This window comes from Heterodontus francisci, chromosome 21 (assembly GCF_036365525.1).
Source record: "Heterodontus francisci isolate sHetFra1 chromosome 21, sHetFra1.hap1, whole genome shotgun sequence".
In the NCBI taxonomy this organism is placed as follows: domain Eukaryota; kingdom Metazoa; phylum Chordata; class Chondrichthyes; order Heterodontiformes; family Heterodontidae; genus Heterodontus; species Heterodontus francisci.
The window spans coordinates 50,787,491-50,807,596 of NC_090391.1; the positions used below are offsets into that span (position 1 = coordinate 50,787,491).

The 20,106-nt window shown below is 45.2% G+C and overlaps 1 protein-coding gene across 1 annotated transcript; it reads right to left on the reverse strand.

The window, feature by feature from the left end:
• Window positions 1–280: 280 nt before the first annotated feature.
• Window positions 281–11,541, reverse strand: LOC137381119 (probable G-protein coupled receptor 139). Its single transcript, XM_068053508.1, has 5 exons — window positions 11,532–11,541; window positions 8,418–8,543; window positions 1,979–2,045; window positions 1,282–1,529; window positions 281–1,191 (listed from the first exon to the last, which is right to left on the reverse strand). Exons 1-5 carry the CDS (start codon window positions 11,539–11,541, stop codon window positions 281–283), a joined length of 1,362 nt encoding a protein of 453 aa, XP_067909609.1.
• Between the last annotated feature and the right edge of the window lie 8,565 nt (window positions 11,542–20,106).

Here is a 20,106-nt window from a genome sequence, read left to right on the forward strand (position 1 = left end):
TTTTTTTCTGAGCCGATGTGAGAATCGAGTCAGTGGAGGAGGAGGAGACACTGTGGCTGCTGTTTCTCCTTCTGCCCTTCAGGGAACACACTGACTCACCTCCTGCCCCCGCCGAACTCCCCCTCCCCACCCATCCCCTCCCACTCCCCGATCCCACACACCGCCGCTGGCGGTATTTTCAGACCCTCACTGATTCCAACCTTCAATCAGATGTTGGAAATCTGTGGATAAATATTACTTTAATGTACTGGAAACATTGGGACCCGCCTCTGGCCTGCTCTCAGTTGTTTTGTTTATTAATTAATTGAATAATTGATGTAACCGGATATTTCAATACACTCTTGAGCTGCTCTCTGAACTTGGACTGAGTCACCCCGTAAATAAATGTGTTTGTGCAGCAACTGAAAATCTGCAGCATATCTGCGACTTCTTCAAATATATATTCAGATTCATTATAATCCTTGGGATCTGTTCCTGTAATGTTATAATATAAGAAATCTATAACATACATCAGCCACAGAAGAATGAAACTGCCAGATATGGTGAAGAGTAAAATCACAGACTTCCTTCTGCTCTCCATCTCTGGGTCACTGCGATTGTCTCCCTTGCTCTGACCCCTCAGTCCCTTGCGGAATCGACTGGCCACTAAAATATGTCTGACTGTAAGAGCATTGAGCAGCAGAATTAAAGCGAATGGGAGCAATGGGGTTAAAACCTTATCAAACCAGTCAAAACCCACCCATCCGAACTCAGTATAATAGCTTGACTTTGTATAACAGTCCCATGGTACATTGTCGATTATTTCTGCAGGATCAAATATAAAGTACACGGGGACATTTTTTAAACAGAGCATAATGCAGGTTGTTGCGAGAACCACAGCCGCTGTTTTCTCAGTGCAATATTTAGTTTTCAGTTTCTGGCAACAAATGACCACAAATCGATCAAAGGAGAAAGTGACGGTGAACCAGACAGAACAGTCTCTTGCTGCGCGAAGCAGGATGTCGATAAAACTACACACAGGGGTGATGTTCAGGAAAGATCCTGGGAAATAATAATAACTGATCCGGCTCAGTGTGACATCAGTAATAATGACCAGTAGATCTGCTGTTGCCATGGCTACCAGGTAGCGAATGGTGCAGGTGGAGAGTCCGCATTTCCCCCGGGAAAGGATCACAATCGCCAGTAAATTAACTGTAAGAGATAGAATGGGAAAGAGACTTGAAATTACTGATCAAACATTCCCCCTGTCTGACTCAGACAGTAACGGCAGGATTTTCGCACCATAAATGGGTGGATTCGGCTCAGGACAGAAGTTAAAATTTATAAACTCTGAACCCTGACCCCAATGCACCTCCAAATCGCCCATTTCCAGGTTTATCAGAGTCGGGCAGGGGTTGGGGCGGACAACTGCTCCCAACAGGTAGGATAGTAATTTAAATATTGTAATGAGTCTGGAAAGCGCTGATTTAATCTTTTTCCCAGCTTTACCTGTATTCAGCCAGGTTTCCCAGACCTCAGGAAAGCTGCAGCTGAAGAGAGACAAGGACAGTTTCAGGGAGACATTCTTTACAGTCAATTACAGGTGAGTGTCTTTACAGCAATGCTTATGGGCCAGGAAGAGGAGGAGTTCATCCCCCTGACCCCCATCACCCTGCCCCCCAGCTGTCCATCCATCAGAGAATCAGGCACCCCCATAGGACAAATGCCAGGATGCGAGTTCAGACATTCCCCCCTCCCTACCCGGTTCACACACTCACCCGAGGATCGGACAGCTGCCATCCCGGGATCAGACCCACTTGCCTGGATCAGACACCTCCTTTCATCATGCTCCCTGGAATGTGAGCATTCCCATCCAACGATAAGACAACGCCCCCCCCCCCCCCCCAACCCCCCGCCCCCGCGTTAGGATACGTTCCCCAGAGTTTGGGCTCGGAATCGCCCAGGATCGGGCTCCCTCGGGATCGGAACTAAGACCTACCTGTTCCTGCAAACTGCTCTGGTGTCCAGCCCGTGTGATTGGAAGCCAAGCCTGTCAATCAGGCTGACTTCAGTGTGAGGAATCAGTCAACGATAAAAGACGCAGTCTGTGGAGTTAAAACCTCACAGCATGCCGGGATAAATATGGACCTCCAACCCTACCTATGTAACATCCCCCACCCCCCGCCCCCCACCTCACCCCTGTTAATATCCTGGTCTAAGGGTTGGAACTAAAACAATATACTGAGACTGTTGTAAATCTGATAAAAAGAGGAGAAAGTTAAAAACACTCAGCAGCCAGACAGCATCTCTGGAGAGAGTAACAGAGTTACTGTTTCAGGTTAATAACCTTTCATCAGAAGGGAACATATTAAAGATTAACAGTTTTAAATCAGTTACAGAGCCAATGAAAAGTAGGATATGGGGGAGCAAAGAACAAAAAGAAAGGTCTGTGATCGGGCGGAGAGCAGGAGTGATTCAATGACAGAATAGATGATGGTGTAAAGCAAATGGAAAAATTAAAGAAAGAGAAGATGGGTCCAGAGGAGGCGCAAATGGTTCCAGCAGAATAACAGGTGGAGAGGGAAGCATGGAAAATCTGGAGAAGAGGAGAAGACTCCAGTGACCTGGAAAAGTGATGGAGAATTGTGAAGAGCCCAGGGGTGCGGAGCAGTCCTCCATCTGTGTACCAAAAGGGAATACCCAACCCCAAGCACAAGCCGTCCACTCACACTGAATCTGGTGTAGCCATCCTCCATTACCAGCACTGACCGTCCCAGAAAATGGGAGCAGTGGTCATGTTGAGTCTGACGGGCAATAAAATGTATAACGTAAAAATTGAGATAGAGAATTAAAGTGACATATGGAAGCTGAGAGTCACACTGGCAGATTGAACATAGAACATAGAACATAGAACATACAGCACAGAACAGGCCCTTCGGCCCACAATGTTGTGCCGATCCTTTGTCCTCTGTCAAGGACAATTTAATCTATACCCCATCATTCTCCTTTATCCATATACCTATCCAAAAGCCTTTTGAAAGTCCCTAAAGTTTCTGACTCAACAACTTCCCCAGGCAAGGCATTCCATGCCTCGACCACTCTCTGGGTAAAGAACCTTCCCCTGACATCCCCCTTATATCTCCCACCCTTCACCTTAAATTTATGACCCCTTGTAACGCTTTGCTCCACCCGGGGAAAAAGTTTCTGACTGTCTACCCTATCTATTCCCCTGATCATCTTATAAACCTCTATCATGTCACCCCTCATCCTTCTCCTTTCTAATGAGAAGAGGCCTAGAATGTTCAGCCTTTCCTCGTAAGACTTATTCTCCATTCCAGGCAACATCCTGGTAAATCTCCTCTGCACCCTCTCCAAGGCTTCCACATCCTTCCTAAAATGAGGCGACCAGAACTGCACACAGTACTCCAAATGAGGCCTTACCAAGGTCCTGTACAGCTGCATCATCACCTCACGGCTCTTAAATTCAATCCCTCTGCTAATGAACGCTAACACCCCATATGCCTTCTTCACAGCCCTATCCACTTGAGTTGCAACTTTCAATGATCTATGCACATAGACCCCAAGGTCTCTCTGCTCCTCCACATGCCCAAGAACCCTACCGTTAACCCAGTATTTTGCATTCATGTTTGTCCTTCCAAAATGGACGACCTCACACTTTTCAGGGTTAAACTCCATCTGCCACTTTTCAGCCCAGCACTGCAACCTATCCAAGTCCCTTTGCAGACGACAATAGCCCTCCTCGGTATCCACAACTCCACCAACCTTTGTATCATCTGCAAATTTACTGACCCACCCTTCGACTTCCTCATCCAAGTCGTTAATAAAAATCACAAACAGGAGAGGACCCAGAACTGATCCCTGCGGCACGCCACTGGTAACTGGGCTCCAGGCTGAGTATTTACCACTCTCTGCCTTCTATCAGTTAGCCAATTCTTAATCCAACTGGCCACATTCCCCACTATCCCATGCCTCCTGACTTTCTCCATAAGTCTACCATGGGGGACCTTATCAAATGCCTTACTAAAATCCATGTACACCACATCCACTGGTTTACCCTCATCCACTTGCTTGGTCACCTGCTCAAAGAATTCAATCAGGCTTGTGAGGCAAGACCTACCCCTCACAAAACCGTGCTGACTGTCCCGAATCAAGCAGTGTCTTTCCAGATGCTCAGAAATCCTATCCCTCAGCACCTTTTCCATCAACTTGCCTACCACCGAAGTAAGACTAACTGGCCTGTAATTCCCAGGGTTGTTCCTATTCCCTTTCTTGAACAGGGGCACAACATTTGCCACCCTCCAATCACCTGGTACCACCCCCGTCAGCAGAGAAGATGAAAAGATCATTGCCAGCGGCTCTGCAATTTCATCCCTTGCTTCCCATAACATCCTTGGATATACCCCGTCAGGCCCGGGAGACTTGTCTATCTTCAAGTTATTCAAAAACCCCAACACATCTTCCCTCCTAACGAGCACTTCCTCGAGCTTACCAGTCTGTTTCACACCGTCCTCTTCAGTAATACACCCCTTCTCATTCGTAAATACCGAAGAGAAGTACTCATTCAAAACCTCACTTATCTCTTCCGGCTCAACACACAGTCTCCCGCTATTGTCCTTGACCGGACCTATGGTCCCCCTAGTCATCCTCATATTTCTGACATACGCGTAAAAGGCCTTGGGGTTTTCTTTTATCCTACCCGCCAAGCATTTTTCATGCCCTCTCTTAGCTCTCCTAATCCCTTTCTTCAGATCCTTCCTGGCCATCTTGTATCCCTCCAGAGCTATGCCTGTGCCCTTTTTCCTCAACTTTATATACGCATCCTTCTTCTTCCTAACAAGACTCTCAACCTCTCTTGTCAACCACGGTTCCCTCACATGACCATCCCTTCCCTGTCTGACAGGGACATGCTTATCAATGGCCCCTACTATCTGCTCCTTGAAAAAGTTCCACATTTCGACCGTGCCCTTCCCTGCCAGCATATGCTCCCAACTTATGCTCCTCAGTTCCTGCCTGACAGCATCATATCTACCCTTCCCCCAATTGTAAACATTGCCCTGTTGCACATACCTATCCCTCTCCATTACCACAGTGAATGCTACAGAATTGTGATCACTATCTCCAAAGTGCTCGCCCACCAACAGCTCTATCACTTGCCCTGGTTCATTACCTAGTACCAAATCCAATATTGCCTCCCCTCTGGTCGGGCAGTCTACATACTGAGTCAGAAAAGCTTCCTGGACATACTGCACAAACACTACCCCATCCAAACTATTCGATCTAAAGAGTTGCCAATCAATATTTGGGAAGTTGAAATCCCCCATAATTACTACCCTGTGACTTCTGCTCCTTTCCAAAATCTGTTTCCCAATCTGCTCTTCCACCTCCCTGCTGCTATTGGGGGGCCTATAGAAAACTCCCATCAAGGTGACTGCTCCTTTCCTGTTCCTGACCTCAACCCACAGTGCCTCAGTCGGCAGATCCTCCTCGAAAATTCTTTCAGTAGTTGTTACACTATTTCTAACTAACAATGCCACCCCCCCACCTCTTTTACCACCATTCCTAATCTTATGAAAACATCTATAACCAGGTACCTCCAAAAACCATTCCTCCCCCTCACCTATCCACGTTTCAGTGATGGCCACAACATCGTAGTCCCAAGTGCCCATCCACGCCTTCAATTCACTCACCTTATTCCTGATGCTTCTTGCGTTGAAGTATACGCACTTTAACCCTTCTCCGTGCCCATCTGTCCTCTGTGACAGTGCTACCTTCCCCAATACCTCACTACACTCTTTGTCTTTCTGAGTGGACCCACTGGTCCCTGGATTACAAGTCCGGTTCCCATCCCCCTCCCAAACTAGTTTAAACCCTCCCGAACAGTACTAGCAAACCTCCCTCCCAGGATATTGGTGCCCCTCTGGTTCAGATGCAGCCCGTCCTGTTTGAACAGGTCCCATCTTCCCCAGAATGCCGTCCAATTATCCAAGAACTGGAAGCCCTCCCTCCTACACCATTCCTGCAGCCACGTGTTCAGCTGTGCTCTCTCCCTATTCCTAGCCTCACTATCACGTGGCGCCGGCAACAAACCAGAGATAACAACTCTGTCCGTCCGAGCTTTCAGCTTCCAGCCTAACTCCCTAAACTCACTTCTAACATCTGTGCCACCCTTCCTTCCTACGTCGTTGGTGCCAATGTGCACCACGACCTCTGGCTGCTCCCCCTCCCCTTTAAGGATCCTGAAGACGCGATCACAAACATCACGGACCCTGGCACCAGGGAGGCAACAAACCATCCGTGCGTCTCGCCTGCGCCCACAGAACCGCCTGTCCGTACTCCTCACCATCGAGTCCCCGATGACTAGTGCTCTCCCATTCTCCCTCCTTCCCTTCTGAGCCACAGTGCAGGACCCCGTGCCAGAGACCCGGTCACTGCAGCCTGCGCCCACAGAACCGCCTGTCCGTACTCCTCACCATCGAGTCCCCGATGACTAGTGCTCTCCCATTCTCCCTCCTTCCCTTCTGAGCCACAGTGCAGGACCCCGTGCCAGAGGCCCGGTCACTGCAGCCTGCCCCCTGAACAGAGGAGTTCAGCAAAACAATCACTGAATCTGGGTCTGCCACCCTCCTAATGTACAGGAGACTCCAGCATGAGTGCGAATATCGTTTCTAAACTGGAAGAAGTACAAAATAAAATAGTGCAACGGCTATGAGCTCTGACAATAGCCCGGCTGCAGCAGTAAAGACTTTGTGCTCCAGAGCACAAGAGCATAACGCTGACATCTACCCGACAATGGGGAAATGTGGAAATTGCCCAGGTTGGTCCTATCCATACAAAAAAAGCAGGACAAATCCAATCCAGTCCACTCATTACACTCAAGGGGTTGTGAATCTTTGGAATTCTCTACCCCATAGGGTTATGGATGCTCTATCATTGAATATATTTAAGTCTGAGTTAGATGGATGCTAGTCTTACAGGGAATTAATAGATATGGGGAGCAGGCAGGAAAGTAGCATTAAAATTCAAGGTCAGGCATGATCATATTAAATGCCGGAGAAGGCTCCAAAGGTCATATGGTCTACTTCTGCTCCTGTTTCTTGTATTCCTATGTCTTTGTGCCTGATCAGTCTACTCTCAATCGTCAGCAAAGTAATGGAAGGTGATATCGACTGTGCTATCAAGCGACAATTACTCAGCAATAACATGCTCACTGACACTCGGTTGGGAGAAGCCACTGACACTCGGTCCTGACCTCATTCTAGCCCAAGTCCAAATATTGGCTAAAGAGCTACATTCCAGAGGTGAGAGTGAATGCCCTTGACATCAAGGCAGCATTTGACCAAGTTTGGCATCAAGGAGATGGAGTAGAGTTGAAGTCAACAGGAAATGGGGGGAAACCCCCACCGTTTGGAATCATACCCAGCACAAAGGAAGATGTTTGTGCCTGTAGGAGGTAAATCAACGTAGCCCCAGGATATCACCGCAGGAGTTCCTCAGGGGAGTGTTCGAGGCCCAATCATCTTCAGTTGCATCATAAATGACCGACCATACATTATAATGTCAGACATGGTATTGATCGCTGATATTGCACAGTGTTCAGTATGATTCGCAGCTCTTACGATACTGAAGCAGTCTGTTCCCATATGCAGGAACATTCAGGCTTGGGATGATTCGTGGTCAGTAACATATGCACTGCACAAGTCGTACATATCCTACAAGAGCAAATCTAACCATCTCCCCTGAATATGCAATGGCATTGCCATCACTGAACTCCCTCCCCACTGTCAACATCCTGGGGGTAAGAATTGACCAGAAACGGAACTGCACCAGCCGCATAAACACCGTGGCTACAAGAGCAGGTCAGAGGCTGGACATTCTGTGACAGTAAACTCACCTCCTGACACCCCAAAGCATGTTCACCATCTGCAAGGCACATGCCTGGAGTATGATGGAATACTCTCCACTTGCCCAGATGAGTGCAGCTCCAACAACACTCAATAAGTTCAACACCATGCAGGTCAAACTGACCTGCTTTATCAGAACCCCATCTACAATCTTCAACATACTCTCCCTCCACGGCTGGTGCACAACGTGATAGCAGTGTTTATCGCCCAAAAGAAGCACTGCAGCAACACACCAGGGCTCTTTCGGTAGCACCTTCCATACCTACGACGTCAATTACATAGAAGGACAAGGACGGCAGATGCATGGGAGCACAACCACCTGAAAGTTCTACTGCAAGTCAGTCACAGCATGCTGATTGTTGTCGGGTATTCCCAAGCGCAGAGGCCCCTGCAGTAAATATCATACTGTTTAAATGTTATTTGAGTAAGTAGATTAATATAATCCTAGTGAATATATATACACTCATATACAAGTTGAAAGTATAGCCACATATTGTTACAAAATGGAGTATTTACTCAAGGCATTGTGGGACAAGTTAGGTAGCTCGCAGCTTTGAACCTGGTACGGCTTAGCACAAACACCAAGCAGGGCCCCTCTTATCAGTGTAACTGCAGACAGCACGAAGCAATCAGGAGTGCAAGCTTGAATAAGGTAAAAGGATTAATTGTGAAGACTCAGGGATAGTTGATAAGGGGGTCTGGGAACATCACAAGATGATCAGGGGGCTTGCACGATCTGATCACGCAGCCACATGATGCCTAATGAGTAATCTAATTGGTAATATGTGTAATGTATGTAATCAATAACCGTTATGATTGGATCATGTCCAGCCAGGATGGGCTGAGTAACTGTATATCTGTTGTGGAGTTTCCTTTGTTTGGAGGAGAGGCATCTGGACAGCCCAGTGACCTGCTCCCCGCCGGCGTAATAAACTGTTTGACATTGGAGCAGACCTGAGTGTCGAGTGATTCTTCCAGATTCATTCCCACTAACAATTGGCGTAGTCGGCAGGATCAGGTGCAAGTCAGCTCTTCTGTAACCCCGAAGGGTCAAGGGGGAGTGGGCTGAATCCTGATTCCGAACTTGAGAACAGGATTCGGCGATCGCTTGATGCTGTCAGGAATACCGGGTGAGTATCTTGAAAGCTTATCCCGGGGCCGGGTGGTGCTTCGCGACCGACGAATGCCAAGTTTGTGAACAGGATCTGAACAATGGTCAAACAGGGGTAGGTAGTTCGTTAAGAGACGTAGGCACTGTCAAGGAGGGTTTGGAATATATGTATGCGTATATATATCATAAGCTTGTTGTATGAAATACGGACAGACTTGTGACCCGACAGTAGCCGGGAGACGGTCTACTACAAGTTGCGCTAGGTTACAAGCGGACCTCTGAGAGTAGAGTCTAACGACTCTACACAAGTATGGCTTGTATAGAGCTCGAGCGGGGACCGGAGGGGTCCATTAGCTGCCAACTGGCAGAGTGACCCAAAGGACTATGTTTTAGAATTAAAACAAGTTATTGTGTCTTTGATTTGAAGTGACACGAAGGACTATGTTTCAGAGTTAAAACAAGTTACTGTATCTTTGATTCGAATGTGTGATTGTTGGAAGTGTCCACGAATTAATTGAATGTCTGGGATGGACAGCTTGTGTTCTGTGGAACTTGTGTTCTGTAGAATTGACTGTCGTTAACTCTTTGTTGTCTGGCTTTAATGTTGAAAGCATGAGTCTATTAAGTTGTTTGGAATTGAATGAGTGTGAAAAGTGATTGTTGAGTGTGTTCATTTCGATTTACGATTATGCACCCAGGAATGGGATATAAACTTGAATTATATTTTACGTTAACGTTTTATTAGTTTAGAAGTTGGTTTTGCAACTGTGAAAAGGCAAGGAACAATTTTCTAAGAGATAAGCTTCAGCCTTGAAGGTCTGAAGATGTTTGGCAGAAATCCAATTTGAAGTTTACAACTCCTGCTTTAATTGGAGTTCCAGTTTAAAATCTGTTCTGGTTTTTTGGAGTTTAAATTAAAGACATGTTTTACTGACTGTTTTAAGAAGCAAATGTCAGGAATTGGATATTGGTTTTAAGGGAGAGAAGGATAAGCAAAGGAAATAATGGGAAAGATGAAAGTTTGTGTAAGGAGCTGGTGTTAAGTCTTTTGTTGTAAGAATGTTAAATAACTTTTCTTTAGTTTTTGGTTTTATTACAGTCATTTGAAAAGGCGTCTGAAGAACAAGAAAAATGCCGTTATTTACATATTTTCTTTAAAAAGCACGTTCTGCGTGTAGTTAATATGTATTATAAGTTAATAAGTCTAAATTAAATTAATACTGTTAAGGTTAATTGACCTGTTTAGTTGAAAAAAAAAACTGGAAATGTCATTTGCAACCACACTGAACTTTCAAGTTTAGCGTGTCGAGCTTTGGGGGAGTCTTAAGTTCCGGACATAAGACTCACTCATATAACATCGGCAGTTTTGATTTTTAAATATTTATCACAGTAAATCGGAATTTGGAATCAACTTTGTTTTATAAAGAAATCCTTGGATTAGAAACCTCTTACAAAAGATGCTAAAAGTTTGGAAACAATTGGAGTTTAATCTAAAATGCTGTCTTTCCTGATGGAGATGGTTTCCTTTGAAGTTGATAAGGTTACTAAAGATTTTGTTGTTGAAAATCCTAAGGATACCAAAAACCATTTAAAATGGAATTTAGTTCTTTTCCATTAAAACAAAAGGGTTACATAAAGTGATGCAGCGGAGAATGCTTTGCTCCGCCCCCTTGGAGACAAGCAATAAATTAACCTTGCTGCAACTATCTTTATCAATGAGACAAAGTGCTTGAGAAGGATAAATAGTTTCAGGCACTTCTGTCTTTACTAAAAAAAATGCAATATCACCAAGTCTGGGCATAAGAAATTGGAATCGATAAACAAAATTAAATTGATATGTGTGGTTAATTAAAGCATTCAAAGGGAAATTTACTGTTATTTGAATTTAGAATAATCTGAGATGTCGAACATCCAGTTTAATTTGACAAGTAATTTAAGGAATTAAAATGTCATCGAATGTTAAAAAAGAACACAAACAATATACACTAATGTCTGGAATCTAACGGAAATGTTTTATTTCTGTTTTAAGGAATTATGAATATTAATTGCAAAGGTTCTCCAGAGCTCAAAATGAAATAGAATTATAACTAATGGGAATTGGCAATCAGATCTGGCTGATGCAAGCTCTAATAAAGGAATTCTGGGCATAAACAAATAGTGAAATAAACAGCTAATTTCCAAGAATATAAATTAACTCCTGGATTCCCCAGGACATGTTCGGTCCCCACAGGTAGACATGTATCCTTCGTTAGGGGATACTCACAACATGGACAAGTACTAACACCTGGTGACCACCAGGGCAGTGTGTTTAAATTACATGTATAACCACTAGTGGCAAATAGGAACGAACCGGACTGCAGTGGCTGTGGGGCCTGATGCTAATATCGGGAGAGGAAGAACAAAGATCCACTAATGGATGCACAACGGATTGATGAGAGCAGTACTAATATGGACTATATGAACTATGGGCCATTGTACAACATGTTGGATGGGAAGTGTATAACGGCGAGTAAACCTACTTGACTGCATGGCTTACGGTGAATCCGGGCAAAAATGCAGTCTCTGTACGGTGTTCCACAGATGACTATGCTAACTGCGTGACCAAACAGAAAGGGGAAGGGGTAACTGGGAGCTGTGTCTTTGGAATTGTTTGTGCCCCTCCCATCCGGCAACAGATGACAAGGAAAGTTGAAAGGAACATGGAAGTGTGTGTGTACATCGAGCCCAGGGGAAGCGTTGTATGATAATGTTAAACATGAGATGGTACCTGTCCTGGTCAATATCTCAGGGATGCAAATGCCAGGATATTGTATGGAACAGGCAAGAAATATGTATAGTGCATTAAGTAAGGTTGTAATGCAGCAGGCTGCCGATGCCATGGGTGCCGTCAGATTTCGAGGTCAGAATCAACTTTATAGGACAAAGAGAGGGATAGTTAATGATGTTGCCACCGGATTCAATTCCGGTGCCTCCATAGTAAATTCATTAGATATACAAGGTCTGAATGAAAAGATAGAACATCTTAAAGGCGTAATGAAGGGACTTTTAAAGAGATCAGAAAATATCAGGAGGATCAGACCAATTAGAGGCACATGCCAGAACCGTCAACCACCTCATAGATAGAGAACGGGAAGATGCCGGAAAATTAAGACAGGGGCAACTCTGTCACGCTTATGGCTTATGGATGGTGGGACAGATACGACACAATCTCGATCAGATCCAAAGTGGGGAGGTGCCCGACTGGATAGACAGCCTACATTTGGCTCAGCTGGCCGAGAGAAAACGGTCAATGGACAACTGTACATTGAAAGGGCTCCCCAGAGTATATCCAGGAATCCCAGACTGTGAGCTGGGTAAAGATACGGGAGCCGGAATAGTCCTGATGATCCCAATAGTGACATGGGACTCGGGGCCATTTCCCCACTACCAATTGGAAAATATTGGGGTTGTACGTGATAACACCTCCCTCCGTTACTATTTGACAGAAACCTCTGCCATACTCAGGAACAATACACGATATGGAATTTCTCTTACGGGATGCAAGCAGAGTGGATACATTACGGTATGTCCACACCCGGTGGGGCAGGGAGAATTGGATGAATGTGGGTTTAATCAGAAAGACTGTTGTGTCGTAGAGATCATACCTGCCCCCATGTATTTCACAAGAACAGGATACGGAAGTAAAGGGAAAAACGGCGTTTCCACCACAGAAAGTTCCCACCACTACAATAACCAACAATGCCCTATCCCGTTTCCTAATTTTTGCTTTACGCCCTTACGACCAGTCACTATAGGGCAAGCCCGAATTATCCAGGTTCGGTGCAGAGGTGCCATCATGCAGGCGATATGTGCAGCGAAGGCGGATAAAACCTAGAGTAAAGGCAAGGGGGAAAATTCATCTATCTAGGGGAATAAGTCATTTGGATCACATTAATGTGATATAATACGACTGGAGTTCCTGAAATCACGTGACTGGCCAGCACGTCCGAGGCAGGGAATACCGGGCGAGTTTAAAGGGGTAAAAAAAAACATTGAATGGTGTCGGTTGAGGAGACTAGGGTTAGTCTCCGACCGAAAGGGGGGATTGTTGTAGGGTATTCCCAAGCGCAGAGGCACCTGCAGTAAATATCATACTGTTTAAATGTTATTTGAGTAAGTAGATTAATATAATCCTAGTGAATATATATACACTCATATACAAGTTGAAAGTATAGCCACATATTGTTACAAAATGGAGTATTTACTCAAGGCATTGCAGGACAATTTAGTTAGCTCGCAGCTTTGAACCTGGTACGGCTTAGCAACAAACACCAAGCAGGGCCCCTCTTATCAGTGTAACTGCAGACAGCACGAAGCAATCAGGAATGCAAGCTTGAATAAGGTAAAAGGATTCATTGTGAAGACTCAGGGATAGTTGATAAGGGGGTCTGGGAACATCACAAGATGATCAGGGCGCTTGCACGAGCAGATCACGCAGCCACATGATGCCTAATGAGTAATCTAATTGGTAATATGTGTAATGTATGTAATCAATAACCGTTATGATTGGATCATGTCCAGCCAGGATGGGCTAAGTATATCTGTTGTGGAGTTTCCGTTGTTCGGAGGAGAGGCATCTGGACAGACCAGTGACCTGCTCCCCGCCGGCGTAATAAACTGTTTGACATTGGAGCAGACCTGAGTGTCGAGTGATTCTTCCAGATTCATTCCCGCTAACACTGACGATGACCTATATCACCGTTCCGACACTTGCACTGGTTCCAAATCCTGTAACTCCCTTTCTAACAGCACTGTGCGTGCACATTCATCACACAGACGGCAGCGGTTTAAGAAGGTGAGTTACTGTTGTCACGAACAGGTGAGAAGGGGTCTCGGGGTTCCCTCACAGCCTTTTCCTGGTTTAACTATAAAAGTGTTTAATTTTTAAAAACACAGTGTTTTAGCTCCCTCCTCAGTGAATCCTTGTGCACTGCTTTCCAATTGCAGGGGAAATAAATAAAATCAGACAGGATTTTAGATTTAAACAAGAAAGGTGGAGGTTTACTAATCTTAAACTCTAATTCAGTTAACGACTATGAATACGCAGCATGACCACGCTGCCATGCATACACAATAAACACACACGCAGGTGGAGACAGTAAAGAGTCAAGAACAAAGAACAAAGAACAAAGAACAGTACAGCACAGGAACACGCCATTCGGCCCTCCAAGTCTGCGCCGATCTTGATCCCTGCCTAAACTAACACCTTCTGCACTTCCGGGGCCCATATCCCTCTATTTCCTTCCTATACATGTATTTGTCAAGATGTCTCTTAAACGTCGCTATCGTATCTGCTTCCACCATTGCCCAGCCCAATCTCTGTTAATTGAATCGGTGAGCAATTATTTTGTCTATCCAAGCACTGTCTCTCAATATGCAAATATCCTCCAACAAAGTATTTGGTGATATCTTTTTTGAACAAGCATTTCTTCACTCCAGCAACAGTTTAATATTAATATTCATATGACGAAATTATTATGCCTTATTTTGGCAGCTGGTGGTCTTCATGACACCTCCAGACCCAGCAGAATGAAATGCAGTTTATTTTTTTAATGAGTGTTGCATTAAAACGGACTGATGAAAAGATAACTAAAGGAAAACACGCATACATCGCTCTCATTTGTTCAGAAATCCTAACAGTTGTTACAGCCTGTATTTTCTTCGCAGCAGTGCTGCTATAAATTGTCCGTTTTTGGCATCCAAATAAACATGTGATATTGGGGGATTTCCTTTTTCAGTTTTCACATTTCCATGAGTGCTTTGGGTGTCTTTGTTGTTGTTGAGGTCTGCAGGAGGAGGGTTAGATTTAATTAGCCCTAGGTTGCAGTTCTGTTCAGGGGCAGTGGCAGTAGGTGGTTTCACTCTGAACTCTCTTTCAGTGTTTTGGTGAGTCATGCAAGGGCTTTTCAGCTTAGTGGGTGGCTGTGTCCCTTTTTCCTGACTGTTGGGGGGGCTGGTGGCGGGGTGATTCTTTGCTAATCTTTCCTTTTGTCCTATGGGACAAGTCTGCTTGCAGGTATTTGCCCAGATTCTACTGCACGTCCCTGCGGCATTCGACTAGGTGAGGCATCCCCTCACGGTTTCTCTACGCTCTTGAGGGCAGTCTTTCTCTCCGCACGCACCTGTAAATGCTGTTAGCCACTCTGGTGGGGTTCTTCTGGTGCCTGCATTTACATACGAGCATGTGGGGTCTTATGTATCAAATATTTCGGGGTTGGACAGTAGAGGTTTCCATTTGGGATTTCTCTGACACTTCCTTTAACCTGCCCTCTTGCTCCATTTTTCTTCTTTCTTTTCTAACCTTTTGTCAGCCTTGTGCCTGCGTGTCCCCTTTTGCTCTCGGCTGTGGTCACCTAGAGTTCGCCAGCTCTCTGGTGGAGGGTCCTCCAAACACCGATACAGGACTTAGGGGGTGCAGGTTTCACTCTAAGTTGGCGCTTCCCCTCAACCTGGCACATGTGGAACCTCCTACAGTACTCCACTTTGTGGAATTTTGGCCAGTCAAACTGCTGTCTTATGCTGGCTTTGTTTTTTCGTATGCCGACAGTTACAGCGACTGTAACCTCATGGGCCATGCTTAATATTTCTCTCCGGTAACTCTGCGGCGCCACTAACTGATGACCACTGTCCACTCATTGCCCTCAGGTCTGTGAGGAGAACTCCACTTCCTCATCAGTACCTCATTCTTTAAACAGGAGCAATCAGGGACTCCCACTGCTTCACTTTTAGACTGGGCATCCTGTGCTAACTCTCTTGATACTGGGTCAGCTCGCTGATCCTCAGCTAGGGACAATCCATTTAACTCATTCCCTGGGTCTTCTAACTTTCCAAAGAAATTCTCAGACAGACATAGCTCATGGTCATCTGCCTGCAGTGCAAATTCAGTCTCCTCTGGGGGAGCTGGTTTGATCATGGCCTGAGTTACTACACATTCAGGGAAACTGCAGGGGACCATGTCCTGGCACTGCCTTGTTTCTCTGACCTATTGTGGTCTGTCTTTCTGTACTGCGGAAGCTACCACCTTCATTCCCGCCCGATGATTATCTAGGAGCAGATCAACTCCATCCACAGGCAAGCGAGGAACAATCCCTGCAGTCACCAGTCGTATAACTAGGTCGCACTCCAAGTGCACCTGGTATAAAGATACGTGCATACACTGAGCTGGTGATGAGCTGCCTTCATGAACCGCTGCAGTCCATGTGGGGTAGGTACACCCACAGTACTGTTAGGAAGGGAGTTCCAGGATTTTGAGCCAGCAACAGTGAAGGAATGGCGATATAGTTCCAAGTCAGGATCGTGTGTGAGTTGGAGGGGAACTTGCAGGTGGTGGTGTTCCCATGCATTTGCTGCTTTTGTCCATCCAGTTGGTAAAGGTCGCGGGTTTGGAAGGTGCTGTCTAAGGAGTTTTAGTGCTTTGCTGCAGTGCATCTTGTAGATGGTACACACTGCTGCCACTGTGCGTCGGTGGTGGAGGGAGTGAATGTTTTTGGATGGGGTGCCAGTCAAGCGGACTGCTTTGTTCTGGATGGTGTCGAGCTTCTTGTGTATTGTTGGAGCTGCACCCATCCAGGCAAGCGGGAAGTATTCCATCACACTCCTGACTTTTGCCTTGTAGATGGTGGACAGGCTTTGGGGAGTCAGGAGGTGAGTTACTCGTCGCAAGATTCCTTGCCTCTTTGATTTCATCCACAGTGAAGCAGAGAAAGATCAGAAAGAGTTAGCAGACAACTCAGTTCAGTAGCCAAGTCTCTGAAGCAGTGTCAGACACACACTGAATGAAATAATATTGAATAACATTGAAATCCCAGTTAAACTGAAGCATGTTGTTGGGGAGGAAAGATATTGTGCTGCCGGCGTGCAAAACTAGGGCCGTGAGCTATCTCATTATCAATCACTGAATACACATTCATACCAATATTCCTAGACAGGGTAGCTCCACAAGATGAAATGTTTAACGATGGTCTGATTCCTTCTCTTAGCCCTGACCCATTGATCCAATACATTCAGTACAGCGAATAACCCAGTCACAAAACAAAGTTGGATAAAGAATCATAATTACAAATATAATGCAGCTCCTAGAAGACCAAAAGAGAAAAGACTGAGGACATTCCATCATTCAACTGCTGGAACACAGCAGGCAGCTGTGTAAAACTCTGAGTAATAATACCGGGTGCAGCAGCACAGTTAACACTGACTACAACATTAACAGCTGAGATAACGCTTACCGGGAACTCCAACAGCTACAAGAATTGGATAGTAAATGTCTTCTATCTGATCGGTAACTGCACGTCCCATTTCAGTGAGAGGTAGTGACTTTTTTTGGCTGGAACCCACAGCTCCGGCAGGGACTCTGAAATGATGCCAATTGGCTTGATTTATACAGGGGATAAATTTCCACTGAGACAGTTATACCCCTGATCATTGCTATCAGTTATGCACACTTGAAAAAAAAAACGCTTCACATCAGCAGCTTTGACTCTGATGTAAGTAATATGGTGGATAATGCACAAACCTGTAAAAGCCCAGGGTATTATTTTAATTAGGCGTCTCTCAGGAATAAAGCTGAAAGTTGTTTTCATACAGGACTGATTCCGCTATAAAGAACACTTTCATTTACACTTTTTATATAATTGTATTGATCATGTTCACACCTGTTGATTCAATTATAAATGTTATTGATTTGTCTGCAGAGTGCACTCAATCCAGGGACAAACACATACATTTCACTCTGTTCCTCCAGTGTTTCCCAAGGAATATACAAAATTTGAGTCTCTAACCCAAGGACAATTGGGAACCATGTTTAGAATTGCAGCACTGAAATGACTGTGGATGATATTAATGGATGGACACTGAATGTCTCCCATTAACATTCCTTTCTCTGTTATTCCACTGCAGATGTTACCTGTTTATTCTACATTCGTTAGTGAATCCATTAAAATTTGACTTTTTTTCACCGCCTGATTTCATTCTTCCAGTTTACTCTTGACCAGACACCATTCGTATTCCATTAATGTCTACTTATCCAACACATTGCTGTCCATGTCCATCCCTCAGCTAGTCCTGTGCTCCCATCACCATCTCCCTCACTGACCCACATTGGCTCTCATTCCCCAACACTTGAAATTTAAATTATTATTCTTGGGTTGAAATCCCTCCATGGCATTACCTCTCCTCATCCCCAGCAAACCCAACCGTGAACTCTCCATACCTCTGACATTGGCCTCTTTTGATGGGACTGCCCTCGCATGCTTCCATTATTATTGATCTGACTGTAGTCAGAATGCCTCCAGCAATGGCTACTCTACCGACATCAGCAACTGAGTCCCTGAACTGTCCATTCTCGCCTCCTCCTCTTCCTCATCTACATGCTATCAATTGGCAACATCATCTGCAGACATGGAGTAAGCTTCCACATGTACCTGACAACACCCAGCTCCACCTCTCCAGCATCTCTCCCAACCCTCCACTGCCTCTGTGTTATCAGACTGCAACAATCTGTTTCCCGTGAACTGCAATTGTCACCAATTAAATATGAGTAAGAGTGAAGCCTCCACATTTGGCCCCACCACAAACTCCAAACCCTTGTCACTGATTCCATCCCCCTTCCTCACTGCTGTACCAGGCTGAATATGATGGTTTGTAACCTCTGATCCCTATTCACCCCTCACCTGGGATTCTGACCTCGTATCCTCTCCATCACGAAATTCGCTTTCTTTCAACTCAATAGCCTCACCAATCGCCACCCCTACCTCAGCTTATCAGCCACCGAAACCCTCAATTACACATTTGACAGCTCCAGACGCTGTGTCCTCTCCTCCAATCTTTCGCCTCTTCATCCTTCTGACACTGACCCCTTCGTGGGACTTTCCTTGCTCATTATCAGTGTTACCAATCCGGTCAGAGTGACAGACTCTACAGCAATGTCTTCTCCTATTCATATCGTTTAAGGATTCCCAAGAATCAATCTTGCTGTATCTCGTCTTGCTCATCCACAAGTTTCCCATTAGTTCTCTCATACACAGATATGGGATAAGCTTTGACATGTATGACACCAGCTTTACCCCACGGCCTCTGCTGGAAATCACCCCTCTTTCTCTGCCTTGTTCGTACTCATCTTTAAATCCTTCCTGCCCCCAATGCTTTCAGTGTAATCTCCTACAGCCCGACAATCTCTTCCTCCCCCAACCCTCAGATATTTCTATTATTGTATTGTGTCTGCTTGTGTACCCTACCTCCAATTCTCCCAAACCTGGCAACTATACCTTCAGCCATCTCGGACCATACCCCAGAATTCGCTTCTTAATCCTCACCACCTTCCACCGGTCTGCTCCTTTGTCAGTCAAAACATCCATTTCATTTTGACTGAGCTGACGGTCGGTCCTTCCAATATACAGGCTACTGGTCAACTTCTATCTGATTTTCGCATTGTGAAATGCTCTGGGACATTTTGTTATGTAATAGGCACCATATAAATGAATCTTATTTTTGTTCTGCCTTAGTGTACCCCACTCTCTTCATTCTATAAACTGTAGCCATGTCGTTAGCTGACTGAGGTTTGGCAAACCATTCATAATCCCTTCTCCGTCCCCTCAATAAAAGAGGATAGAGTGCAGGGAGAGGTTTAATTGAAAACAGCGTGAAGTGCTGTGAGAGGCTTCGTTGAAAAGCGTGCGGAGTGCTGGTAGAGCCTTCATTGAAAAGAGCACAGAGTGCAGGCAGAGGCTTCTTGAAAAGAACGTGGAGTACGGAGAGAGGCTTCATTGACAAGAGTGTGGAGTGCGAGGAGAGGCTTATTGAAAAGAACATGGAGTTCAAAGAGAGGCTAGCCTCTAGCCTATCCAGTATCCTATCCAATTCAGAGCAACGAGCCCTCCAAAGATAATCAAGTCTGACATCACAGGCAAGCAGGAATGTGATTGGTTGGGGAAGAAGCTAACTGTTTGATGAGTATCAGGTAAGTGGTTAAGGTCTATCCTAATCCTAACGTTTAAAATAGTAAAGGCACTAGTGGTAAACTTAATGAAAATGTATAAAAAATAAAATAAAATAAATAAT

Bases quoted from the DNA above. Each gene is read 5' to 3' on its own strand.
- LOC137381119 (XM_068053508.1), bottom strand. The intron at 1,530-1,978 runs GTAGGTCTTAGT...GTCTCTCTTCAG, and splicing joins AGAGCAGTTTGCAGGAACAG to CTGCAGCTTTCCTGAGGTCT. The intron at 1,192-1,281 runs GTGCGAAAATCC...TATCTCTTACAG, and splicing joins GCCGAATCCACCCATTTATG to TTAATTTACTGGCGATTGTG.